The sequence below is a fragment of the Colletotrichum navitas genome (assembly GCF_030913465.1).
Source record: "Colletotrichum navitas strain CBS 125086 chromosome Unknown LY79scaffold_26, whole genome shotgun sequence".
In the NCBI taxonomy this organism is placed as follows: Eukaryota; Fungi; Ascomycota; class Sordariomycetes; order Glomerellales; family Glomerellaceae; genus Colletotrichum; species Colletotrichum navitas.
Window position 1 is genome coordinate 269,159 of NW_026850572.1, and position 25,418 is coordinate 294,576.

The 25,418-nt window shown below is 55.0% G+C and overlaps 7 protein-coding genes across 7 annotated transcripts; 4 read left to right on the forward strand and 3 right to left on the reverse strand.

The window, feature by feature from the left end:
- Window positions 1-1,452: 1,452 nt before the first annotated feature.
- Window positions 1,453-3,038, forward strand: LY79DRAFT_669400 (uncharacterized protein; the record flags this gene model as incomplete). The annotated part of the gene is made up of 2 exons (XM_060563633.1): window positions 1,453-1,485; window positions 2,631-3,038. 2 exons carry the CDS (start codon window positions 1,453-1,455, stop codon window positions 3,036-3,038), a joined length of 441 nt encoding a protein of 146 aa, XP_060414634.1.
- A 3,394-nt stretch (window positions 3,039-6,432) lies between these two features.
- LY79DRAFT_669401 (peptide N-acetyl-beta-D-glucosaminyl asparaginase amidase A-domain-containing protein) lies at window positions 6,433-8,623 on the forward strand (the record flags this gene model as incomplete). Its single annotated transcript, XM_060563634.1, has 3 exons — window positions 6,433-6,805; window positions 6,885-7,130; window positions 7,260-8,623. 3 exons carry the CDS (start codon window positions 6,433-6,435, stop codon window positions 8,621-8,623), a joined length of 1,983 nt encoding a protein of 660 aa, XP_060414635.1.
- A 2,925-nt stretch (window positions 8,624-11,548) lies between these two features.
- Window positions 11,549-13,931, forward strand: LY79DRAFT_659034 (uncharacterized protein; the record flags this gene model as incomplete). The annotated part of the gene is made up of 5 exons (XM_060562734.1): window positions 11,549-11,620; window positions 12,414-12,464; window positions 12,586-12,706; window positions 12,759-12,935; window positions 13,592-13,931. 5 exons carry the CDS (start codon window positions 11,549-11,551, stop codon window positions 13,681-13,683), a joined length of 513 nt encoding a protein of 170 aa, XP_060414636.1. The 3' UTR covers window positions 13,684-13,931.
- Window positions 13,932-14,474: 543 nt separating this feature from the next.
- Window positions 14,475-15,537, reverse strand: LY79DRAFT_184271 (uncharacterized protein). The gene is made up of 4 exons (XM_060551337.1): window positions 15,373-15,537; window positions 14,962-15,297; window positions 14,710-14,911; window positions 14,475-14,576 (listed from the first exon to the last, which is right to left on the reverse strand). Exons 1-3 carry the CDS (start codon window positions 15,453-15,455, stop codon window positions 14,821-14,823), a joined length of 510 nt encoding a protein of 169 aa, XP_060414637.1. The 5' UTR covers window positions 15,456-15,537; the 3' UTR covers window positions 14,475-14,576; window positions 14,710-14,820.
- A 1,292-nt stretch (window positions 15,538-16,829) lies between these two features.
- On the reverse strand, window positions 16,830-19,196 carry LY79DRAFT_514520 (kinase-like domain-containing protein; the record flags this gene model as incomplete). The annotated part of the gene is made up of 4 exons (XM_060554621.1): window positions 16,830-17,104; window positions 17,158-17,805; window positions 17,856-18,691; window positions 18,766-19,196. 4 exons carry the CDS (start codon window positions 19,194-19,196, stop codon window positions 16,830-16,832), a joined length of 2,190 nt encoding a protein of 729 aa, XP_060414638.1.
- Window positions 19,197-21,084: 1,888 nt separating this feature from the next.
- On the reverse strand, window positions 21,085-21,897 carry LY79DRAFT_514623 (uncharacterized protein; the record flags this gene model as incomplete). The annotated part of the gene is made up of 3 exons (XM_060554638.1): window positions 21,085-21,160; window positions 21,215-21,747; window positions 21,805-21,897. The coding sequence occupies 3 exons, from the start codon at window positions 21,895-21,897 to the stop codon at window positions 21,085-21,087; spliced, it is 702 nt and encodes a 233-aa protein (XP_060414639.1).
- Window positions 21,898-22,140: 243 nt separating this feature from the next.
- Window positions 22,141-25,145, forward strand: LY79DRAFT_703259 (DNA polymerase alpha/epsilon subunit B). Its single transcript, XM_060564961.1, has 2 exons — window positions 22,141-23,019; window positions 23,072-25,145. The coding sequence occupies exons 1-2, from the start codon at window positions 22,286-22,288 to the stop codon at window positions 24,741-24,743; spliced, it is 2,406 nt and encodes an 801-aa protein (XP_060414640.1). The 5' UTR covers window positions 22,141-22,285; the 3' UTR covers window positions 24,744-25,145.
- Window positions 25,146-25,418: the final 273 nt, after the last annotated feature.

A 25,418-nucleotide genomic window follows, 5' to 3' on the forward strand; every position in this document is an offset into this window, starting at 1 on the left:
CGGGCACAATACTCTGTATCAACCTCGGAGCAGCCGAGCTGTGTCTGATAGCCCCAGGCCTCTCTGCGAGAGTCAGAGTACCTGTGAGTGAGAGTGGGACAAAATCATAGCATGTAATTCGCAGCCACTGCGCAGCCCTGATCGACCAATTGGCTGCTGCTTCAATCAATAACTTGCTTTCCTTCATCCTTCGTACCGTGGTAGCCATCATCTCACCGATCACTCGATACAACGGTGTCTTGCAACCTCCACCGTCCTCACCGGGCCTCATTAACCGTTATTTTTGCGCCTTAAACACCTGCCCGTCCTACCCACTCTTTCGTTCGCTGATCATCGCGACCTTGACCCGTTTCCTCCCCGTTAGCCACATACATCGTCGCGACTTTTCCCAGGGCCCAGCCGAACGTGGGCCTTTTTCTTCCTTTTCTCCTTCTTCTTCCCTTCCCTTTTTGACTTTTTTACAAATTACCCCACGTACGGTAGCACTTACATCATACTTGCCGCAGTTGTACGCACACTCTCTTGCTCCCCCCCTCCCCGGGCCTTCGCAGCTCACCACACGGCTTAGTCTGCGCCTGCCTTCCGTCTCAACCATTGGGCATCGCATGCACATCCCGATGTGTCTTTACGCCAGTTAACACTCGTCACGAATGACTGACGGGGATTCTGAGTTGTACATGCACGCACACACACAAACACACACCAACACACGCACACACACACACACACACAGAGGTAATTACATTCCCAAACAGCCTGGATCAAAATGGGAAAAACTTCCGTTCTAGCTGGGTGTCAAAGAGACTTTTGGCCATGTGGAGTCACACACCTATCTTGTTCCATTCTGATCTCCAGCTCCAGCTTCATCGCAGGGCGGCACATGGCATTGCGGTTGGTTACACCATGTGTAAGCTTGCGCCAAAAACCAGCCGGTCCTGGCTCGGTTAATACGGTTTTGACGGCTGACGGGTGGCTGCATGTCTTTGGATCGAGTGCGAGCTGGTGTAGCCCGTGACTTGACTGGAGACACCGATTCCTGTGCCGGTCATGTCAAGCTCGGTTAGAGTTCAGTTCCTTCGTCGTTCTCGCCCGACCGTCGGTCAATATTGGTTTAACTACCGTTGCTCCATGGCGTTGTCGCTGTGGTCGTCGTTGTCGTCGTCGTCGCCGCCGCTTGCTAGGTTGATTAACCTTTCACTTCCTTACCATAGTCACAACACGCCCACTCCCCCTGATTCCTTTACGTGCACTCCCCTACGTCCCCTGGACTTTCACCCTTCAGTTTGCCCTCCAAGATCTCCACTCTTGCCACACGCCTCCCCTTCTCCATGTTCATGATCCGTCCACCATCACATCTTTCCACCCCCTTGTGAGTTGGGATCTCTCGTCCGTCCACGCTACTCGGTCTCCATTTCCACCCTTGTAATCTACGGTTCCCCTTCCACCTTCATCATGTACAAGTACTCGGCTTCTTGCCTGCCCAGCGTATGCTCGCGATGCTAAGACTCGCTACGAGCCCAATGACAGCCGCCACGCTCTATACTTGTACACTTTGCATCGCGGCTGGATGCTTGCAATGGAACCCCCCAGTCGCTCAGTGACGAGATGCAGGTAGCAGTACCTCTCCTGTTGTGAGTCCCAGGTCGAGAGTCGTCCATCGAAGGGTGACCCCCCCCCCCACCCCCCTCGCCTCCACCACACCCTACTATGTACACACCCCTCCTTCTGTTTGCTCGTCTCGTTTTGCTGATGCTTTGGCCTGCAGCTTGAATTGGACTGGGCTGGAACTGACAGCCTTCCGAACTCACTTCTTGACTGATGACTTACATGTACAGATATACAACCCACGCGCACCTCCCGTGCCGCACACTCTCTTGTCTCTGATCTCACACCTTCTCACACACCCTCTTACACACCCTCTTACACACCTTCCACACACGCACACACTTTTGCACTTGTCACTTTTTCCCTCGCCACACTCCCCACGCTACACTCCCCACGCTATACCTCTTACCCTCACACCCCACGCGGAGTTAGAGCTCGCAATCCCATACCCCCTAACCAGATACGTATCCCTAGTCCGGACGATTACACTTTTACGACCAATGCCAGGCTATCCGCACCCGTACCTGTCCTGGTCAGCTCACCCGATCTTTCATCCGCCGCGGCAAGGACAGTATGCTGTGTACGAGAGAAGCGTCTAATCCGGGGTTTGGATTTGCCCTATTCGGATCAGTGCAATTGTATCGCCCATCGAACCCACAGCAAAGCTCAGGTCCAGCTCTACCCTGTAACAGACACCGCGAGCCAAGGCACAACGTCAAACGACTGTGCGCCGCTTTATTGGAGCATTGCCAGATTCCACGGCTTCGCTCTCTTGTGCCTACCTCATTGCTGCTGGCCCCGGCAACTCATTAAATATCGGCGCCCCTCCCCCGTCACCTAGCCCAGATCGGGCAGTCCATCACATATATCATCTCTCACTCTCCCCAGCCTTTCTCAACTTCTTGGCCATTATAGCCTCCTGCCAAAGATCAACATACATACACTCGCCCTCTCCCTCTCTCTATATATACACGTCACCTCTCGTCCTCCACCACTACACTACGATGCTGTCTATCACACCTCAGGGAGATCACCACAGCCAGTCGCACTACCTCCCATACAGACCTCTGTCTTCCCCGAGCCGCCCCATCACCGACCTGCCCTTCCTTAGCTCCCTCGCCAGCAGTATGGGCCACAACCTCCATGTCGGGAACACCTCGTCGGTGACGGCAGCCTCGGTCAAGGACGCCTCCAGCGTTGCGCAAGCCCTCGAGATTGCCAGAGAGAGCCCTGACGGTGCCTCGGATCCGACTGTCAGCAGCATCCTGGAGAGCGCCATCAGCCAGATCTGGGCCAAGGTCGCTGCCCAGCCCGAGTCGTACGTTTTGAACCGCGACGAGTTCGCCGTCTTCAACTACTTCCAGCACCGCTTCACCGGCAACAAGACTGCCATGGCCGCACGGAAGCGCTACTGGGACAACGCCCGCGCGTGACTTCCAAGCTCCAGACTCTGCTAAGAAGCGGTTGTGAACTCGGGAGAGCAACTTGCCCATTGCGCATAGCTCAGCGCGCAGGCTCGCGACGCTCTGCCTTATCCTGGGGGCTCACACAGGGCGCCGAATCTGCGAGGGGCAACATGTGTTGGTGCATCTGCACACCAGCAGTGTGCATCCTTCCCCGGCACCTCGTCTTGCACCCCGAAAAGAGCCGCATCTACACCTAGCGGTCATACCATAATCACAAAACGTTGACCAGCGTCTCGGGTTCAGTCGCCACGCGTTTTGGGAGAAGCACATCGCACTTAATAATGAAGCAACAAACGCAGTCAAGCGGGTTGGCAGCATTCACAACCTCCCCCTCTCCCCGGGCCATCTTTCCACTTCTCAATCAGTCGACTTAAAAAAGCAAACGACCACACGGCAAGCTTGCTTCTATTTCACGCCACGGGTTTTCTCTCCAAGCAGGCGTCCGATGCCGCCGTCCTCCGCCCAGAGCCCTGCCAGCCTGCTTGTCGTACGCATGCGGTCTCGGCTCTTGGGTGCACCTCGGTCCCCTTATCCGTCCCATCCTCTTATCAGTCAACTCGATGTATATTTCCGCTCTAATACCCGTAGACTTTACCCACTCATCAGACCAAACCCCATGTCGGTCTGGGTATCCTGCCGACAAATAGGAGAAGGGTAAAAAAGCAGAAGAGAGGGGGGAGGAGGGGGGGGAAGAAGACAGGGCCCCTTACACGCACTCTCTCTCCATCTGCTCCGTCTCAGTCTTCCCATTTCTCCCTATGTCTCCGCAGCAGACGTCACAGCGCAGCCTGCAGCCTGCATGCGCAGGAAGGCAAGGGGGATGAAGGGCAAAGCGACCCGGCAGGCAACCTCAATACCAGGATCGGTCTTTATGGAAGACAGGACTTGCCTATCTCCATTCCATGTACATTGTTGCAGCCTGGCCCATTGCACCATCCTCTAGCTGAGACGGTGGCCTCTCCAACACCGACGATGCGCATTTGGGACACTTGACGGTGCATCCAACATGGCCGACGAGAAGGACAAGGCAGCCAGCCATGAGCACAGACACCGAACGGTCGCTCTGCAGCTAATCTCAGCCCTCGCATCGTCACGATGCGTGATGCTGCCATGTCTAGACTTGCTGGGTGGGGGGAGGGTTAGACGGTGCCGTTCGGGACGACGTGTTGGTTTCGGATCACTGGTTGCCGATGATCATTCAAGCCACCAGTCACATCTACGGGTTTTTTGGGTGGTCAACTGCACTGTTTAGTCCCATCGCTCATTGTTCGATTGTGGCTTGGCCAGCGCTAGAGGCGCCTGCGTGGAAAGCCGCTAGGACGCTGCCATGACACGATAGCGACTAGATGGGACCATCTCATACTCAGGAGTAGGCACCAGGCCGAATGTCTTGGATCATGGAACGCGCGCGGGCGATTCGGGCGAGTGGTGACGGATCGTCAATTGTGTCAGTTTTATACTTTTGGGATTCTTGTCGTGAGAGAAAAGGCTATTTTCAGACAAATGGCCGGAATCGATTGCCCGGCGATTTGGCGTCAATGTGTGCGTGTCACTCATCATACTTTGGTATTTATTTTTGGATTTTTGTGCCCGGGCGAGGCTATTCCTTGTGCATTCTATTACTCATTTTTTCCTATTCTCTTTTTTCTTTCCCACTTTTTTCCAATCCGCTATGTACGTAAATGACAACAAGGCAGCAGCATGGCATGATGGTTTTGGTTTTAGAATTATGTATCATAGACATTACTCTAGGTGTTTTTGCTGGGTGCATTCTGGGCTGGCATTTGAAAGCGAACGGGGGAAAAACAACATGGCTTGATTCATGATTCTACTATCCTCAGACCTTCTCTATCTCGTGTCTTCCCATGCACGGTTGGATGTGATCGATTGCGCCTCCAACAACAATAAATTGAATATTGACATTGCTAGCAGTAGACTGGTCTGGGCGGACTGCTCACCGGCTTGACTCTATTGCCTCACCCGGTGCTGCAGCAGCCGACTAGTCGATCGAAACTTTCCTCCACGACTCTTGCACTCTCGCATTGCCATTCTCTCCCTCTCTCCTTCATGACCTAAATTACCCTGAGGGCTACCTCCTCGAAACGGCAGGTGGCCCCAGCTCGGAATTCCAGCTGGCTCGCTTTCCTCAGAAGGTTTAAGGCTATTCGGTGTTTTTTTGTCCGCACGGAATGGCAGGTGCGTGCGGTGTGTGTACGGCGACAAAAGGGGAAACCGAGCAAGGAGCGAGGAGCGAGGAGCGAGGAGCAGGGAGCAAGGGGACGACGACGACCTTCAGAACGGGCAGGAGCCGGCGCGCGCTCTTGCCTTGCTCCTGTCGCAACGCAGCCACCAAGAGAAAGAGGAAAGCAGCAGCAGCACGGACACGAGGTCCCTTCTCGTTTGGTTTTGGATGATTAGATGATCATTGAGACCGAAAGAGGAAATGGGGAAGAGAAAGAAAGTGTAGCATGGAAGGTTAGATGGCACGATGCACCGCTACCGCATAACTCCATCTTGAGCCTTTTCCTGACTCCCCTCGGTGTGTGCGTGACTTCCTTTGTCGACTCTTCATCTATCTGTAATTTATCCAAAGCTCACTCATCCCCACGAAACGGTCCTCGTTAAACCATAACTCAATATCCGGGTCGACAAACTTCTCTCTAGGGCCAATCCTTTCCGGCTGCCCTGTTCCATACCGTACACGACTGAGATCACCATCTTCCTTACTTCTACTAGTTACGCTGCCTTTGAGCTTACCCTGGCAGACCAATACCGCTTACCTTCTCGCCCGACGCACCTCCGCATGCATGCGATCTCATACTCGCTGTAATTACTAGCCAAGGTACATACTCGCCAGAGCCTACCCCATCGTGGTTCGCCCTACAGCCTGCCTCCCGGCTCGCCTGCCCGCCGCCGTCGCCGCCCAAACCGTCATACTTCCAATAGATGCAAATCTACCGAATCTATCCTGTCACTTCGCCCACCATAATCCTCATCCCTCATTCAGCCGTTCAGCCTCTAGTTCCGTCTACCTGCTTGCACCGGCGCTTTCTGTCGCATTTGGGTTTCGGTGGCGCTCACTGGGCTGCTTGCTATTCCTTCACCACGCCCACCTCTCTCTCTCTCTCTCTCTCTCTCTCTCTCTCTCGAACCCTCCGGCCCCCCTTTTCCATCTGGCTGACCGATCCTATGAGATTCGGTGGTTTTTTTGCTTGATAAGCAGTTTTGGCCACACCCTCTTCTCTCTTCGTCACGCGGTATCTGACACCGGCCACCAGACACCTAACCGAAATACAGGGCAGCCCGGCCTCAAGGTTGCAGAGCAAGACGTCGAAATCCGAACCTGCAAAAGCGCCGCTCGATGACCCCACGACCGGTCACCAGGGCGCTTGCCTTTTCGTTCCTTGTCCTCGCTCTGAACACGGACTACGTAGCTTCATATAACCTGACCCCGGAGGCGGCCCTCTCGGACTATGGCACCCGCCACCAGGGAATCATGGCCGATGCTCCGGCGCCGCCGGATCCTCAGCCAGGTGCAGAGGGAGCCGGGCAACGGCCGCTCGAATGTTTCCAAGTCGCCCAGCCGGTGCTAGGCCCCAACGGCCCTGTTTACCAGGAGGTGGCCCGCGGTAATAAAGATGATGGCAAGGGAATACCCCCGGCGGACTTTACAGGGTGTAGGGTGCAGCTCATGGACCACTCATTTGGCAACAGCTTTGGGAAACCCTTCGTTGGTAAGTTGCGTCTTACGATTGGCTCATACGGGTTCATGGTTGTGAAGCGGAGATGGATGCCCTGACTTGGTGCTGACAGGTGATTACACGCCTCCCAACTGCGACTTCAACCGCGTTATTGTGAACTTTACTGCCACATCTGCAGGCCGTCAACTGGATCGGCTGGCTTTGTGGTATTTCGGCGACACGGAGGTGTGGAGAACATCCACAGCGGAGCCCAGAGCGGCCCCCGGGATTGTCTGGACCTATTGGAAGGACATGACCCCGTACCTTAGCCTCTGGAAATCTCCCCAAAAGATCATTTTCGACCTGCCTAACCTCATCGGTATGTTTGGCTCATGCTCCAGCACACTTCTAAGCGACCCAGCCACTTTTGGCCCATGTCACAAAACCCCAACCCGCTACTTCCATCGGAGACATTGGAGTGGGGGCCAAAACCGCTAACGCCGCCAAGACGACAGGTATACCGCCCCTTTCAACTGCACCCTGACCGCAACCTTCTTCAAGTCCGATGTGGGAACCGACAATGCACTCCCCGCTGACCTCATCATCCCCATCTCGTCACGGAACGCGTCCTCCAACATGGGCAGTGCCTGGCAAGTGCCAGAGCGTGAGGCCGTGAGCACCGTCAAATTTCCGCGCAATGCCAATCGAGCAGTCTTCTCCGTCTCAGCCAACGGCCAAGGAACGGAAGAGTTCTGGTGGAGCAATGTCCTCGAGAGCGATGCCGCAGCTTTCAATGCCACCGTCGGTATTGCTCCTGCTGGAAGCCCCTGGCGCGAGGTCCAGGTCCTCATTGACGACAAACTTGCCGGAGTGCAGTGGCCCTTCCCTGTTGTCTTCACCGGAGGAGTCGTGCCTAGCTTTCACCGACCGGTCGTGGGGCTTGACGCGTTCGACTTGCGGGAACACGAGATTGACATAACTCCCTGGCTCCCGGTCCTGAGCGACGGTCAAGAGCACACCTTCAAGATCAAGGTTGCCGGCATCGCCGACCAAGGGAACCGGGTATTCGTGAACACCACTGTTGGTAATTTCTGGGTGGTCTCGGGCAAGGTCTTCCTCTGGCTAGACGAGGAAGGGTCTATCACGACCGGCAAGCCGCCTATAGTTTCTGTTTCCGACCCCGATATCAAGATATTTGGTCGTGCGATTGAGAAGAACGCAACTGGTGCGAACGAGACTCTCACCTTCAACCTTGGCGTGACGCGTTCTGTCTCAGTCAAGGGCGAGGTTGTTTCCAAAAAGGGGACCAGTCATCCCGAATGGACACAGAGCCTGTCGTATACCAACAGTGCAATCCTGGGCCGGTTCGGCCTCAATGGCTTCAATGACTTTGTCATCGCCGGCACAGATGCGCTGCTTGGAGGGCCGGTCGGGTACCAAACGACGTACTCGTATCCGCTGATAGTCAACCAGACCACCAATATGACGCCAGCCGGCGACCTGAGTCTGGAAGCAACAATGTTCCAGGAGCTGAGGCTGGAAGTCGAAGGCGCGGGTGTGTATCCAACCGGCCTAGAGGCCTACAACGCTGTTGGCCACAACGTGCAGGGACAGAGCGGCCAGTACAGTGTATCGAAACTTTACACTTTCCGCAACGGCACGGCTATGTTCACCATGCCGGCAGATATGAAGAGCAGTTCGGGGTTTGGCACGACGCGACAGGTCTTCCGGTTCAGCGGCGGTCAGGATGGGGCACGTGACGTTCAACTATACACGAGGAGCGTCTTGGCTACGAACAACACAGTGCTGTCCGATAAAGAAAACTCTGCCGACGGGCGAGAGAGAGTTTTGACCGTCCCAAGCCTTCCTTGAGACACCAATCAAGACGGGTGATGAGCATACTAGATCCAGACGCGGAATCGTTCCAGGTTTCAGGGAGACTCTTCCCATGGACAAACATGACATGCCGAACTCCGGGTTACACCGACCGGGTGGGATATAGACGGGCAGCACACGCGCCCAAGAATGTATCGAGTTGGCCCAAGTGACCTAGGACACCTGCTAGCGATGTTTCTGTCTCACCTGAGGCTATGGCAGGCAGGGATGCAGAACCGGGATTGTCATTTTAAACTTTCGGGGTTAGAAGCAAACGGCCAAGCAACCGTCATTTGCCCCTTATCCCCCCCCCAGTCTAGTGAGTATCTGTGTATGTCACCTACACAGACATGGCAACTAGGTATCAATGGACGCGTTCCACATTAGGGGTCAATCAGCCATGCCTCGCCACTAGTGCCAAGTTCTCTCAATAGGGAGCGGCATAGAGTCTGCGATGTACATTTACATTCTCCGGGTTAAGCTTTTCGGGGAGCCCGCCAAATCTCGAGCCACCTTGCCCGGCAGCGATCTACAGGACGCACAGCGAATCTCGTTGGCAGGTTGAAGTGGATCGCGCCGCAAGACGCGGCAAGGGGCCTTGAGAACAATAACTCCGTGTATGGAACGTTTTGTTCTACTGACTTGATCAATGTTTGTACATGCATTCGTTTACACACCTGTATTCGCGCACTCGTGCTCCTTCGTATGCCGTGCATGGTTACCCAGCATCGGTTGCTTGCAAAGATGCAACCGCCAAGGGCGGGCGGGGTGTTTGTCCGTGCTACCATGTACGAATATCTGCTCGTGTCACGAAAGTCTGCCCGAGTAGGTACGGGCGGGATCGTGGCCCTGTGCGCATGCCCGACAGGACGCCATGCGCCGTCAAACTTTAGTGCCCCGACATTAGGAATGAGAATTCCCACGGCAAACGGTGAATTCCATGGGCGAACCATTCTGGGTTCCTGGGTGCTGCCCCACACCCCGTCGCGGGCATCGTCCGTCCTCATCGGTCCCGTCATCCCTCACATTCACATTTCCACCCTTTGCGCGTACAAGCACAGGCTATTCATGCCTATCCGTGTTACCTACCACGGCCCAGGTACATAAGGCATGTGCTTCCAGTGCTGGATTGCCTAGTTACGCTGCTTCCACAGGGCGAGCCCTTGGCGATTGGCGCCCGCACCAGCCTCTCCTCCGAGGGGAGGCTACACGCTAACCACGTACTACACGTCGTCGTGGAAAGCCTAATTGAGATTTTTACAAGCGCCTCGATCCAGACAAAGCCTCATACATCACACGATGCCGCCCAGCGGTCTGGGGGGAAGAGGACCCCAGAGTGGAGGGCGTGTGGCGCTCGACGGACGGTCTTACACCCCTCCCCTCACCTCTCTCTCTCTTTCTCTCTCTCTGTCTCTCATTCCCACCCCCTCTTCTTCATCTCTAACCGGGTCCATCTCTCCAACAGACGATGCGAAATAGGGGTCGACGCCCGCGATGGATGGAGCATTGCCGTCGATCTTTAATATGCAACCGCAAGCTAAGAAACATCACCAAACCTTAACATTCCTTCTGCCCGCGGAGTACATACCTATGTACACTACCGCGCCTCGACTCCACATTCGTATCCCCCTTTTCCTTCCTTCCTCTCCCCCCCCCCCTTTTCTTCCGCTCCCTCGCATTCTCCTCTCTCGCCTCCTTGAACTCTATGGCACTCCCCGTCAGATGCCCGATCCTCGCAGATAGGCTTTGACGAGGCTTGTCGATGACGCTGCGATTGCCAGCCAGAATACCACGCTGCAGAGCGGCCGCTCCTTGCACGCTGGAATAAGCAAGGTCGACAACGAAAACATGACAATTAGTACGGGTTTGGGCCGCTCTTCCGCCCCAATTCGCTGTCGTCCAACACACGCCTCGCGTAGGTGCCATATTCTTCCCACTTTGATACCCGTAGAATCAAGCCGAGCCTTGGCATTCCTCTGTCCAATCTCATGGTTACACCCTCTTGGTGCACCCCCCGGTGCCGAATCGGCTCCTGCAAGATGGGCGGCCGACGTCCCTGCCCAGCATCAAGGACTTACACGATGGCCGGTGTTGCCAAGTTGAGGCGAACCGGGAGTGGTGATTGGTGGAGAGGGGATGGCCTTCTGGAGGCGACCCGCCTTCCCGGGCGGTGCCCCTCAGTCGGACGGTCAGGGACCCACACCATACGCCCTTCCTCCAGCCGATACCACAAAGGAGGCCGGTTTCCAGAGTCAGTTCACCGTGGGGTCGACTAGATGGGACAGGGACGGCAAGGAAAAGCTTTGGGATGCCGGGCGTTCGCCTTGGCTCCCGCTTCTTTTCTGGATTTTATCTTCTTTCCTTTTCAGCGTCCGTTCCCGTTGGAGAAGGCAATGCGTGATGCTTCGACACGCGGGCGCCAAGTATCCCATTAAATCGTTTTGGCTTCGGTTCGGTCGTGGAGCTACGGCAGCCCGCAGCTGGCAGCGGCCGCATTTCTACAATCGCCCGCTCCCCGGGATCATACTATGTATGTACAGACACTATCGGGATACGGTGATACGCGCACAGTAATACGGGCTTGGCGAAGATGGATACACCTAGTTACACCCAGTAAGGCGAGGCAAAACAGGACACGCTATTGATTGAGTCAGAGCACGAAAGAGCAAAATCGAGAGGCGAGCCCCATCTATATGCCCACGAGAAGTCTAAGTCAGTGTGACAGTGCTGCGCTGGCATGGTTGTGGGCAGACTGAGGCGGAGGGTGTATCCGTATGCTTTCTTTCCTCCTTCTAGAAGTCCTGCCGGAGTCCAAGGTTGGTTGGGAGGGGAGAGGAAGGAACCCGGATATCGGCCTGCGCGGGGACGTGATAGGTACACGAATGCATGCCGGGCTAGCTGGGTCCAGGGCCTGTTCCGACCATGTCCCCCCCTCCCCCCCCCTTGGGCATGTCTCCATCTTCCCGCGCCCTGCGGACACGGAGTGTCGGAAGGGTAATAGAGTCGGTGTGCGTTGGAGCAGCAGCTGGTCTGGCTTGCTCGGACCCCGAAACTGACCTCCCACAGAAACCGCGCCGCTTCGCTGTTGCGCGGCCCCGAAATATCGCTTCAAGGTGTGTTGCTTACGTTGCCGGACCAAATCACTGTCATGTCATGCGAGAGTATAAAATTGCAGTCTGAAAAGGGGGGGGGGGGGGGGTGAGAGGGCGTTTGCGAAGGGTTGGTACCGGTACTGCAGGTGTCGGAGACTCTCCGATGCTAGACGCTGCAGGTGTCAAAGTGAAGCGGCCGACGCTGCGGGAGAGAAGCCAGTCTGTTGCTTGGCCCAGCCGTATTGCCGCCCGAGGAGGGTGTGGCATAGAGGTGGGCTTAGGTCGATGATGTACATCGTCACCATCCCTGGGTATTCGTGGCATCGCGAGGCAAACATGATGTGGGCAGCAGGGAGCCCAACCTCATGTGGGTGTACCGGTATCACGGTACGAACGTCGGCCGTTAAGGGAAGCGCAATCTGGGTATCCCGTCGACCCGTCTCAGAAAACCTTACCAAGAGTGAGAGAACAAAGAATCCGGAAGGTTGGTGTGACGCCTCGGCTTTCTTGATGTGTTCTTGCGAAACTAATCATCAACCTTGGGATGGCCTCGAGGCGGCAACGGCAAGGGAACACCTACATACCTAGGTAGTAGGCAGGCAGGGAGTACCCGAGGTATCGGTACAGGCGAGAGGCTGTCTGATTGCTTTTGGGGAAAGAGTGGGGGCAAAGTGATTACCTACAGGTACTACTAGTGCGAAGAGGGAACGGGTCGAAACCTTAATTACCAAAACGACCGCTTGCATGTAAACCACTTGCCGCATAAGCGGTGCAGAGTTTCCACCCCCATCATAACCATCATCATCATCATCATCATCATTTTCTTTTTTTTCTCTCTCTCTTTTTTTGCTTTGACAATCAGAATAGGCTCCGCCGGACGCCACCGGTGACAATACTAATTCCTGGCTCACGGCCGTAAGAGCCACTTATACTCCCCACGATAGTTCCGGCATACCTAACGGTCTCAAACCCCTCGCCGATGCTCTTGGTAAGCCAGCCTGTTGCGAGCTGCGAACGCTTGGACTCCTGTGGTGCGCTAGGGCCGGTAATGTTCCAGCGCCGCGAGATCGCCAACAACGACTCCACACTGCGCTGCACAGGCTCGAGGCACACCTGTTCTTCTTCCCTCACCCGTCAACGCTCGTTAGTAAACTATTGGGCCGAGACGAAGGATTCTGGCTTGCCTACTGGCTTTGTCTTTGTCCTTGGCGCGTTTGGTAAAGAGTGGAGAGAGGCGCTTAGCGGGGGGAGGGGGGGGTGCGGCGTGAGTAGAAGTCTTCTATGCCAGACACGCTACAAAGGACTTGCGTCAGCCGCCCGAAAGAAGGTTTCCTCCTACCGCGCAAGGGGGGCGAGGAGAGGAGCTGAAGACCAAACAATGGGCCGGTCTGATATAGAGTTTCTGCCTTCCTTTGGAGATGATTATCCAGATTTGGGCCAGCGCGAACATCTGACCATCATGTTGGTCGGTATCGTATGGCTTAGGCCCCACGGCCTAATTACGTTCAGCCGAGCCGAGGGGAGTATACACAGCCAAGACGGGACCTGCACGGTCGAAAAAGAAGGAAGAAGAAACGTTATCGTGCCGCCTTGGTCTGTTTCTGGCTGTTCGAACTCCCACAGTCAGCGCTCTTGCACGGTCGACACATTGTTCTTTGGGCCGTCCTCCGCGCAGTCGTGTGAGAGTAGAGTTCGCCGGGCAAAAACATCGGCAGGAGCGAACAGATTTCACGAGGACAGGGTGTCAGCAGGAGCGAGTGCGAGTCTTCCCCCGTCCGTCTGCCATCTCTGCTGGAGAGAGAGAGAGAGAGAGAGAGAGAGAGAGAGAGAGAGAGAGAGAGAGAGAGTTTTCCTCTTGAACTTTCCACGTTAGCGGGGAGCCAAGGCGAAAGAAGCACCAAAAATACCCACGACAAAACGCAAAGAGGAAAGGACAACTCTGGCCGTACCGCCTGGACGGGATGAACATGCCGCCAGCGCATGTCATACATGCGTCGCAGCGCACGCGATTTGCTCTGCTCAGCTTGATCGACCCCGGTCCATCAACGATCCATCTCGGCAACGCGACTGAAGAAATAAAATAAAATAGAAAAATTTAATCAATTGCATAGCAATTGAAATTGAAAAATAAATAAAAGACCTAGCCGCAGTGGAGAAGTGGGTTAGCGACCGACCGACCGACTCACTTATCGATCGTAGCCGGCCGTCACCTGCCTCTCCTACGAATAAAGCCGTGCGTTTGCATCTCCAATCCCAATCTTGTCCCACCCCCCCTTCCCTATCAGCTGCGCGAAACGAAGCCACGGTATGGCAGTGCTAGCCTGGATCACCCGATAGATTCGTAGTTTGGCTGTGCATCTCGCCGCCTCATGCCCTCTCGTCTTGATTGGGCTCATGCCGCACCGACCAGGGGAAATCACATTTGTGTGTGAATAGATAAACAGGTTGGTCTTGATTAAGTACAAGGTAGCATCAGAGACGTGCTTCAGTGTATATTTACTGTGAAATCTTTTTTTATTCATAGCCTGGCCATGATAACACATGTCATAATTCTCGTCCAGGCGTATATTAATACGTCTGCCTTCTTCACGGGCCCCTGTAGCCGGCGCGTAGACAGTAATTCGCGACGCCTCAATTCGCTCTGTTGTTGAACCAATGCCAGCTTGGGTAGTGTCATACACCTTACGCAGTGTAGAAGCAGTTTCTGGCTTTGCTGCGGAGGTTATGAGATCCTAAAGACCTTGTCGTCTGGCCTAGACCTAGTTCGAGCGGAGGCAAATGTGGCGTTTGCCTATTTCATGACCCTTGCCTCTCTGTACTGCTCGGTCCTCAGCAGCCGCGCTGAACTTCCAACTGAACTATAATCCGCCGAGTCAATGATGTGTATAATCGGATTTTCAGGTCAGGGTGTAGGACTAGAAAGAGAGAGGGGGGGGGGGGGGGGGGGAACAAAACCAAAGACGACATCGTCCTCCGAATAGCGAGACCTACCGTCCAATATCAAACTCTCTTCCCCCCTTGGTCGCCATCTCGCATGCCAACACCTCCCTTGCCTTCTTGTCACTCCATCTCAAGTTTCGCTTCGTCGCAAGAAAGAAAAACTCAAAACCCTCCCCACATCCACAGACCAGGAGGGGGGTAAAAGATGAAGGAGAAAAGGGGCCCGAGGCGGGTGTGGGATGAACCAAAAACTCTATTGTTTTTGAGAGAGAGAGAGAGAGAGAAGGGGGGGGGAATGCTTACAAGGTTTCCGCGGTAGGTGGCCAAACTTGTGAATCTACAAAGCTTGAAGCGATACGCGGCCACGCAATGTGTGGAGCGATCTGACGGAGACGGAGTCCGCAGACAGGCGTGTAAAGCGTTTGTCTCTTGGCCCTCTCCCGACCCTCGGTGACCTGTAAAAAGCCTACGGGATCTGCTGAACCTGGCATATCCATCACCTCCTTGGCATCCCAAGCCCATCCCTTTTTTTCTTTTTTCCTTCTGACCGGGATTACTGATTCGTGCTGGTGACTGGGAGGGTTTCGTACCAAGGTGTAGAGTTGGGAAGAGCGTAATTCCGACGGAAGCACAGCACGGCTGCGGACTTTGTCAGACATCACAAATGAACGATACACACATGCCCGTGGCCCGTGATCGTGATCGGGCACGTACTTACGCGCAAGGGGGAACGTCTCGATGCGAGGCTGGGTTGCTATCGTCAGCATCACTAAGACGGGGCAAACGCCAAAACACATGTGGAAGGGGTGGAGATCGGATCGGCAACGACGGATGACAGAGTTTCCCCAGGGACTGGGTCGAAGCAGCTTATGGCAAGCGAGTGATCAGACAAGCAATCGCATCAACGACTGGCATCCTTAGTCCGGCAGATGGTCGTGCGGCTGAGCGGCTCCCCCGTAGATTACTGCACCGTGCCGTGAATTCCGACTTTGGACGGACCCGCAACTTTTGCCGAATGCTCGTATTGTGCCGGTCGACGGTCGTCTGCTATCTCGGCTCGGGGGCTGGCACAGCCCTGGACCGCATGTGGCGAATGTGCATGCGTCGTGCCAAGGTATGGCGAGGGTCCTAGGTATCTTCCCTCCGACCCGGACTTTGAACAGGTGTATCGTCTGAAGTGTTCCGCGACGTCCCTGAATCTGAAAGACCCGTGACGGGATGGTGAGTGCAAACTGCTGTCTAGGGTCGCCATGAACTGTGAAACTGACACTTGCCCCGATCAGGGTCCATTCCCGCCGTCTGACTCTCTCTCTGCCAACCCTCTCTCTTTTGACTTAGCGGTGCCGCTGTCTGGACTGAGCTGGCTTCTGCTTTGAGTCTTGTCTCGTTGCTCCGAGCGCAGGTGACGCGGTCTTGACTCTTGGAACGTGTCAAAGAGTTGCATGAGGCTCTGCCACAACACGCCCTGAGGGGTCAATACCTAGATGTGATGGACACGATCCGCGGCGTGCGATACGAGAGTTGCGGGAGAATGGACACAAAACAAACACATGCATACCCACACTCACACACGCACACCCTACGGAGCTGATTGCCGGTTCGGGCCAAGCTTCTTGCCGCCTTTACGCATGGTATCGCGCCCCAGGGTTTATAGTTTTCTCGTTCCGGCCTACGGCTTTGGAACTCAGCCGTCCGTCGCTGGATCATGTCCCGGCGTGATCGGGTCTCGGATTTGACATGGTTTCCGACAAGACAGAGTTCTGAAGATGGCACCGCGGTCGAGCCGTGATGAGCAGTACTGATGATTTGTCTGATTCAACGCCTACTCGACATGCTGACACGATGACTATAGTTACCCCCTTGCCATGTTTCGTGCACAACCCGCCATCCCATACGTCTCGACCCAGCGGTAGGGAAATACATGATGTTTGTTGCCTCAGCCGAGGCGAGCGAAGCAGAGCCAAGCCCTCCCGAATATAGTCAAAACGAAAAACACCACACCCAAACTCCCTTATCCCCATAACCCTAACGCTGTGACGTGGCCCCAATGACTAGCCTACCTTCCCGTGTCTATTGCTGTGTCCACCGTTTTCAAGTCCTAGTTGGATTGCCCCTGTCAAAACGGAAGACAACTTGTTGACAGTGATGACGGAACATCAAAGAAACGACCTTCAGTCCGCTTCGGCTAGTTGCATTATCAACCGTGCAGCCATGTCTAGGAACGGAAAAGGACTTGTGACATCCTTCTCCTCGAGCAGTCTCCTGTCGGCCGTCTCATAGCCAGAGCATTTGAAGTCCACGAGGTAAACGCCGTGCTCCATCTCATATATCTGGATGTCCATGTGCAAGGCTACAAAGTCGCGCTTGACTTCGTCATCGCCAGTAACGTGGTAACTATCCGGTGTCTTGCTTCCCTCTGTAGGGGTCTCCGATCTCTTACGCAATGCTGCAATATACTTAGTAACAATATATCAGGTCGGAGGGCACAGCTCGACTTACTCTGTGTCTCCCAGCGGACCTTGATGTGCCACGGGTCGGCAGGCAGTTTGTATCGCTTTAGCGGATCTATACTACTAGTTGAGTCATTGCCCCCCTGAGATGCGTAGTCGTCGACAAAGCTACCTTCATTACTGGGCTGATCTGTCTCCGTTCCGTGGAGTTTCTCGTAGTCTTCGTCTGGAACGTAGGTTGCGCCCAGTTTGTTCAACGCTTTGTGTATGCATAGCAAGGCCTCCCACGGCGCGTTACGAGAGCGGATTCCAAACTGCCATCTCACGGGTTTCGTCTTCTTGGCTTGCACCACTGGGGTCATACCCTGAGGCCTTTTGGCTGAGTCGTCGAGGCGGACTTGGCTGTTCCTCGAGTGAGGCTTCAAATGCCGGGCCGTCTCTTCCCTTTCAGCGTCTGTACGGGCTGAGGGTCCTGGTTCGTCGACTACGATGGTAGGCGTCGGATGGTCCTCAAACCCGCCCTTTTCACGTTCAACGTATTCCTTGTGATAGGCCGGCAGACTACTTGGTAAGATACCAATCTTGCTGATGTACGGACGCTGTCCGCCCACGGTAGATCCGCCGGACCTAGCTGACGAAGCACTCGGTAAAGGGCTGTTTGACCCATCTTGATCGACTGAGAGTGACGACATGGCCTCTGAAAAGACGTCAGAACGGGACACGCACAGCGTTTTAAATGATACATACCATTCACTTGCATGAGTTTGTTCTCGCGGACAATCATGTATGCATCCTTGATCGCAGATGGTTCGGCAGCCTGCAGGGCCTCCTCAACATCTTTCTTTCCATAGCCCATGGTCTTACTGATCTTCTCCGTGACCTCGTTATGTAGCTTCTCCTGGACCTTTGGAGGAGCGTTGGGGGCGATATCGCTCTTCTGGATGGCCTTATTAGGATCCACGCCCGTGTTGAAGAACTCCTCGACCGGCGGTGCTAAGTAGGCAGGCAGGTCTACCATGAACCAGGGGTCCTGTCTGATGTCGTCGATCGTGGCACGCTGTACAGGATTTACGACCAGCATTTTCTTAATGAGCGTCGCGGCGCCCGAGTTCATCCATTGAGGTATGCTGTACGTTCCACGCGCAATCTTTGCGAATAGACTGGGGATATGCTCGTCATCGAAGGGCAGTCTCCCGACTAGCAGGACGTAGAGAATGACACCGCAACTCCAGACATCTACCTCCGGCCCGGCGTAAAGTTTACCACCAATAACTTCTGGTGCTGCGTAGTTTGGGCTTCCGCAACTCGTCTTGAGGAAATTTCCGTCCGTCATAATATTGCTCAGACCAAAATCGGCAATCTTGACGTTGAGGTTATCGTCAAGCAGCAGGTTCTCGGGTTTCAAGTCTCGGTGAACGATCTTGTGTCTGTGGCAGTATTCAACGGCGCAGAGCATCTGCTGGAAGAATCGACGAGCTTCGGGCTCCTTCATGCGTCCATTCTGTACAATGTAGTCAAAGAGCTCACCACCCGCGTACTCAAGGACCATGATAATCTCGTTGGGTGTCTTGATAACGGTGTACCTACGGTCCATCGGGTTAGTGAGGGGTTTGAACGGATGAGGGGCATGACATGTGGTTGGGCGGGGAGGCCATACAGCTTGATGATGTGAGGGTGTCGCAAAAGCTGTAGGTATTCGATTTCGCGCTCCACTCGGCCGGCCATGTCGCGACTAATGAGCTTCTTCCTAGCGATGATCTTGAGAGCGACCTGCTGTCCGGTGCCGTTGTGTATGGCCAGCTTCACCTTTCCAAAGGAGCCTTCGCCTAGGGTCTTGATGATCTTGTATGCGCCGATGCGCTGCTCCGTTTTGATCTTATCCCGCAGCGGGGCGGTGGTGTCGACGGGAGGTCCCATGTTGGCGGCGTTTATGGCGGCGTCGGGCAAAGGTGGTTGTAGCTCGTGACGACCGGCGGCGGCGGCGGCAGCAGCAGCATCGGCGGCAGCACCGTGCTGCTGAGAGCGACGACGGATCTGGGATGGCGAGAGGCTGATATGGAGCTCCTCCTCGTCGAAACCGGAAGCCATGTTGTCGGTCGGGGGGAGGGGGGCTCGGGGTCGTTTTTGTTTAAATGGGTTGTGGCCGGAGCAAGCCTTTGGACCACACTCAAGTGGGCATGACGAAGTTGGATGTGGGTGGATTGTGGAGGGGAACATGGAATGGCGAGGTGGAGTGGATGCCAAGAAGCTCCTTGGCGCTCCTGGTTCGTGCCAGGCTCACCACATTGGGTATGACTGATTGACCACCCACCACCCACCACCCACCACCCCTGCCTGATGTGGCCTGCCGGCCAAGTGCCACACTGCCCTCTCATCTCTCACCTGCCCGCCTGCCCGCTTTGGTGGTGGGGTGGTGGCCTGTGCATTTTGATGCCAAATTAGGGGTTTATGGAGGGGGCTGCTCCCACTGTTTACAGAGCACTCACTGGCTCATAGTGGGCAGCTTTGTCGCCAACAGCGGACAAAAGGCTTCTACAATTGGTGGGATCATTACTGCGACTGGCGACCTTGAAGAATGTAATCGGCGCGGATCGGGCAGCCTTCCGTTGGGCTTGCTCAGACGTCCTTTCCTGGATGATGCTGCAGCAGAAAGATATGTTTCCTTTCTGACACCACCTCGCCTCCTGCTGTACACGTCGGGGAGGTGAGCAGACAAGGCGATTACCATATCTTGCACTTCATTTCCTCAGACCACGGGTGAGAAGGCGCTGCTGATTTCATGGTTGCATAATGGCTACTCGGATTCCGGAAACAAATAGGTAGACATTCCGGCAACCCTCATTTGATAACGGCACCATTGTGTGACGGGTCCTGGGGTCATGAGGTGGTGGCTTGCTTGCTTGATTGATTGTCCGCGCATCTTGCCAACCAAACACGGGTTCAACACGTTCTCGACGGTACTGAGCCATCATCTGTCGAAACAAACACGCGCCTGACGCGCGCGAAGCCGAATCAGGAATTTGACAGACCAATAGACGGCAGGTCGGAGATAGAGAACCAGTGGCTTATTTCCTTCAACCTAATCTTATTAGTGAGAGTAACTTTACAATGCCACCCTTCAATACAAGGTCCGCTCTTGGCTGTTGCAAATCCCTAGTTGTCTTATGACTCGGGAAAGAAAATCAAGCCCAACGAGGGGCCGCTCGCGCGCATTTCACAAGTGTCTTCGACGGCCCATCAAACCCAGAGCAGATCAAGAAAGGTCCTGCTGCATCTCTGTATAGGCTAAAAAGGCATTGATTAATCCTATCACACATGGGGCCAACTGCCTCGAACCGAAGTAGATCCCCGATGCTGCTGTGGGTAGGCGTTATCCATGCTGGCAATGCGTTGAGAGAGAGAGAGAGAGAGAGAGAGGCTTGGAGCTTGGTTTACAATTGTTTGGGACGTTGGCTCGGAAATCTCCAGGGGTTGTCGGCGAGCCATGCCGGAAGGAAACGTCGCACCGGCGGTGCAAAATCTGGTACATGTGCCCGCTTCTGTCTAGTTCTACTTTCGTCTACGCACAACGAGAATCGAGGACGGGGTTGTGGGGGGAGGGGCGACCGTGTCTGCAGGACAGAAGATTCTGCAGCAACTCCTTTCCCGAGGTTATGAGGGCCTACTCGCGATCCTCTCCGCTTGCTTGTTCCTTGCCGAAAGACTAGACCAAGTGGAGGCAAGTGGGCTTCCCATAACCCGCGGAGACTTCTTATTGCCTGGGCCCCGTTGCACGTTTTCTTAGGTTGCAATATGTCCCTTCAATAGCTATGTTCGGCGCTCATAAATGAGATCATCTTGGCTCAACTAAGGGAGTCTGCTGGTCATGTGCGGTCGTAAGTGGAGAGCGGGCATTCACACTTCAAGCGTACCAATCATGCTGAATTCACTTCGCGAGCTACTCCTGCAACAAAATTTACAACTTTTTGAAAGACAACTACGACTTGTCCTTCTTGTCTTCCGCACGGAGCCTCTCGACGAGCTTCTCCTCGAGGAAGGGGCTAAGTCCGAGACTGTCTGCTGTTAGCGAATGCACTCCACCCGAACATACCGAGCTCCATGCTTACATTCCCTCGTTGGTGATGATCCGATACGTCCCACTCGGCTCGAGCTGCCCAATGATATTACCACTTTGGTCAACCTCAACGCTACCCATGATATCCTCGGGCCATGCGATTCGACCAAAGTCCGGGGGGTTCCTCGAGTCGCTGAGGTGCACGTAACCACCGTGTCCGCCTCCGCCGGCGCCCCCCTGGGCACTGGCACCACCGGCGCCGCTTCCTCCGGCGCCGCCGCCACCGCCGACTTTGCTTGAAGAACGTTGCTTGTTCTTTTGAGAGAAAAACGCGCCTCCGGAGCCGAGGGTGGCTCCCCCAGGGCTAGCAAAAGCTTGGGCTTGGGCTAGGAGGTCCTTGTCTTTGTGCGCGTTTTCGGAGAGAACTTCATAAAGGATCTTGGTAAACGTCTGGTTCTCAGTGAAGGAGCGCGGCGTCGGGGGATCTGTTGTGGAGAAACCAACGGCTAGCCTCTGGTTGGGTGGATCATCTTCGAGATATGACAGGAGAAAGGAAGCTCGCGATGCGTCGGCAGGGAAAACTTTCTGCAAAGCAGCATTGGTCAGGGTCTTGCGTGTTTGTGTTGTCTAAAGAACACTTACAATACGTGGGTTCGACGACAGACTGGAGACTGGGCGAAAAAATATTGACCTAGAGGCAAGTCTCGGGAAAAACCGAGCTGTTGGTGCTAACATTGTGATGTGCATGACGCCAAATTCTCCAGCAACTCGATCCTGAAGCTTTTTTGGTCGAGGGGGATAGCTCCCGCTCTCTTGTCCAATGATGACGGCATATTGGTCCTGTAGGCTGTAGTGAGCTTCAGCCACACCACAAAGAACAGCCACTTGACCCCACTATAGTGCTGTACGCCACAACGCGATCAACTCGCCAGACGCGGTATGGAGAATCGGACGCGCCTCAATTAAACATTTAGTACCCCCTCCATGCGCACTCGCGACGACGGTCGACAACCCCTATAGCCCGTTACGACAAACCACCCTACCGAAGTTGACTTAAGCCTTTACCTGTCGTTTCACGCTACAGGAACTGCAGAGAGAACGAAGGAGCACCACCACTGCGATTATGGATCCGCCGCCGTCAATATCCCCGAAGCGCAAGCAAATGCCCATGGCCAGTATCTTTGGCGCAAAGACACCTGCCCCCCATTCTTCTGCGATACCCTCATCTTCGCCAGCATTTGGCACCCCGGTCCACCCCCTCAAACCGTTTAAAGTTTCGGCGTCTGCGAAGCATGCGATTCTCCCAATCATCCTTCCACCGGCCACCCTTCGACCTTTGGCATTTCGGACGTTCACAAAGAAACACAGTCTGACGTTGACCTCAACCGCTCTCCAAGAACTTGCAACCTTCATTGGCCGCCATTGTGGCTCGGCATGGCGGGAAGAGGGCCTGGCGGAGAAGGTGTTGGAAGAGGTGGCCAAGTCTTGGAAGAATCGCAATGGTGGGGTCATTGTTGACGGCGCTAGCCCGGAGCTGAAGGATATTCTGAAGACCTTGGAGGGGAATATGAGCGGAGGCAAGATTGTGACTGGCGCAAGGGGTCTGAGCCGACAGAATAGTCTTTTGATTGAGCCCGGGCAAGATGCGGACATGTCGAACACGAGGCTGGGGTTGCGGCCAGTACAGTCGTCTTTGGTACGGGAGGATAGCCAACAGAGCTTCGGCATGTCCAGTCTCGGTGTAGAAGAGGACGATGAAGAAGAGAACATCAGGGATGCGCGTAAATGGCTCAATGTCATCGACGCATATGACCAACCGAGGTTCTCTTACAATGTTGCCAAGAAGCATTTTGAAAGGTAAAGTGTAATGCGTTTTGCAACAAGAGCCCGCTGGTTAACATAATGACAGAGAGACATCGAAACCTTCCCTTTTACCACCAGCAAAAAACAAGACTGCTCTGTTCCGAAATAGGTACAACGTCATACATCAAAGGTTACTCAGGAACGAGTCTTTTCAAACGTCAGCCGTCGCGAGCGCGAGAGCATCATCACTTAAGCGCTCTTCGTCGAACCAACTGAATCATAGGATCACACCAATTTCCAACCTCTTGGGCCGCCACGGGAGTCATCATATGCTTCTGGGCATGCTGAACGTACTTCCCGCAGGAGGTCTTGCAATTAGTGACCTCACAGCTACGATTGCGCTCGATGTCTCCCAAGCGGTTGCAATTCCCGAGGACTCGGCATGGTTCACACCAGGCATGATTGTTCTTGTGGATGGTGTCTATGAAGAGGAAGAAGAGTCCACCGGCAAAGGCTTGAGTGGAAGCAGTGGTGTCGGCGGGACGCTGGGTGGCAGATTCCAAGGCTTTTTCATCGGCCAGCCCCCCTGCGAGAAAAGGAAAGCCACACTAGGTGTCAGCGGCCTAGACGGCGGCCAGGACCATACCATAGGAGGCGGATTCGGCTGGATCGACTTTCTCGGCGTGGGCAGCGAACGGGCTGTCGGATCCAAGATGCGGAAGCTCGAGCAGCGTCTCCTGCCCCGCCACTCTGCCGAAGAGGTTCCTAGTAGGGGCCGGATGGTCATCCTTGGCGAGCTGAATCTCGACCAGCCGCGGACCTTACAGGCCTTGCGGAGGATTCTCACAATATATGCGGCCGAGCCCGAGGGCGTAAGTCCCATGAGCTTCATCATCACGGGCAACTTCACCCAGCACGCCGTCCTCGCGAGAGGCGGTAGCGGCGGCAGCATAGAATACAAGGAGTATTTCGACGCCTTGGCTTCAACACTATCCGAGTTTCCAACTCTCCTTCAAACGTCCACCTTTATCTTCGTCCCCGGCGATAACGACGCCTGGGTCTCTTCCTTCACCGCGGGAGCTGCGACCCCACTGCCGCGCAAAGGAGCTCCGGACGTCTTTACGTCCCGCATCAGGCGCGTCTTCGCCGCGGCTAATGCAGAAGTCGGGGCCAAGAGCGACGGCGAGGCCATCTGGACCTCAAATCCCAGTCGTGTGACGCTGTTTGGCCCGAACCACGAAGTCGTCATCTTCCGCGACGACATGTCAGCCCGTCTCCGCCGCGCGGCCGTACGCCTCAAAACCTCGAAGCAGCCTCAAAACGAAGGCGAAGAAAACCAACCCCCTGGGGTTGAAAGCGGCGCAGACGATGTTGCCATGGGCGGTAGCGACCCGGTCGAGGAGCCGGCCGTAGAGGAGGCCATGGACGTCGACATTCCAGGGAAGAGAGCCGCCGTCAAGCAGGTCAATTCGAGCGTCCCGCAGGATGTGCACACGGCCCGGAAACTTGTCAAGACGGTCTTGGACCAAGGCTACTTGTCGCCGTTCCGTCAGTCGATTCGTCCCGTGCACTGGGACTACGCGACCGCGTTGCACCTGTACCCGCTGCCGACGTCCATAGTGCTCGTAGACACGACCGCGCCGCCGTTCTGCATCACGTACGAGGGCTGCCACGTCATGAACCCGGGCAGCATCCTCGTCTCTGGGCGGACGCGGGTCGGTCGTTGGATAGAGTATGAGATTGGGAAAGTAGGGAAACTGCGGGAGACGACGTTCTAACGGGATGGCGTGGCGACTGCCGCCTGGGCGGGGATGCGGTCTGCAGAGGTAGCTGAGCCGTGTATTCGGCAATGTGGAATATAATGACTAATGGTTGACGGCAAATACCTCTCAAAGCTTTCTGGCGTCTTATAACATACCCCGTGCGACGTTGTGGATCAATCAGTATGTGCTTGCCGAGCTGAGGTTCAAACCCAACGTTCAAACAATCTACTATAGGACTAAACATTGGCCGGCAATGCGGAGCCAGATAGCATCATTTCCAACACGTAACTATCAAGCAAATGGGAGCCGAGGCCTGAGTAGAATCTGTTAAAACGTGGAAGGGCAGAGTATCAGCAACGCTTTACATAGAAGAATGCCGGCCTCGGCATTCCGGAATATGAACAGTGTGACCCTCGGCGGCCGATTATAATCGTATCTCGCTCGCGTACTTAATTTCTCCTCCGTCTCCAAACACCCCACTGCGGCCTTGCGGATTGCCTTTAAGCTTGAACTCACCCTGCCTGCAGGATGGAACAGGCATTGACTATGGCTATCCCAGTGAAGAAAAGTGCGGCCGGACTCAGGGGTGTGAGTACTTTCCCAGTCGGCCATTGTAGTCAGGCGGATACACACATAGCCTTTGTTTCGGGCGGATTTACCGTCAATATCACAGTTGGTCTGTATGCCACA

Excerpts from the sequence above, each read along its gene's own strand:
- LY79DRAFT_703259 (XM_060564961.1), top strand. The coding sequence starts at position 22,286 with ATGGATCCGCCGCCGTCAATATCCCCGAAGCGCAAGCAAATGCCCATG. Across the intron at positions 23,020-23,071 it reads GCCAAGAAGCATTTTGAAAG|AGAGACATCGAAACCTTCCC; the intron begins GTAAAGTGTAAT and ends ACATAATGACAG.
- LY79DRAFT_184271 (XM_060551337.1), bottom strand. The coding sequence starts at position 15,455 with ATGTGTTTTGGCGTTTGCCCCGTCTTAGTGATGCTGACGATAGCAACC. Across the intron at positions 15,298-15,372 it reads ACGTTCCCCCTTGCGCGTAA|CCGTGCTGTGCTTCCGTCGG; the intron begins GTACGTGCCCGA and ends CAAAGTCCGCAG. Across the intron at positions 14,912-14,961 it reads CCACCTACCGCGGAAACCTT|AGTTTTTGGTTCATCCCACA; the intron begins GTAAGCATTCCC and ends CAAAAACAATAG.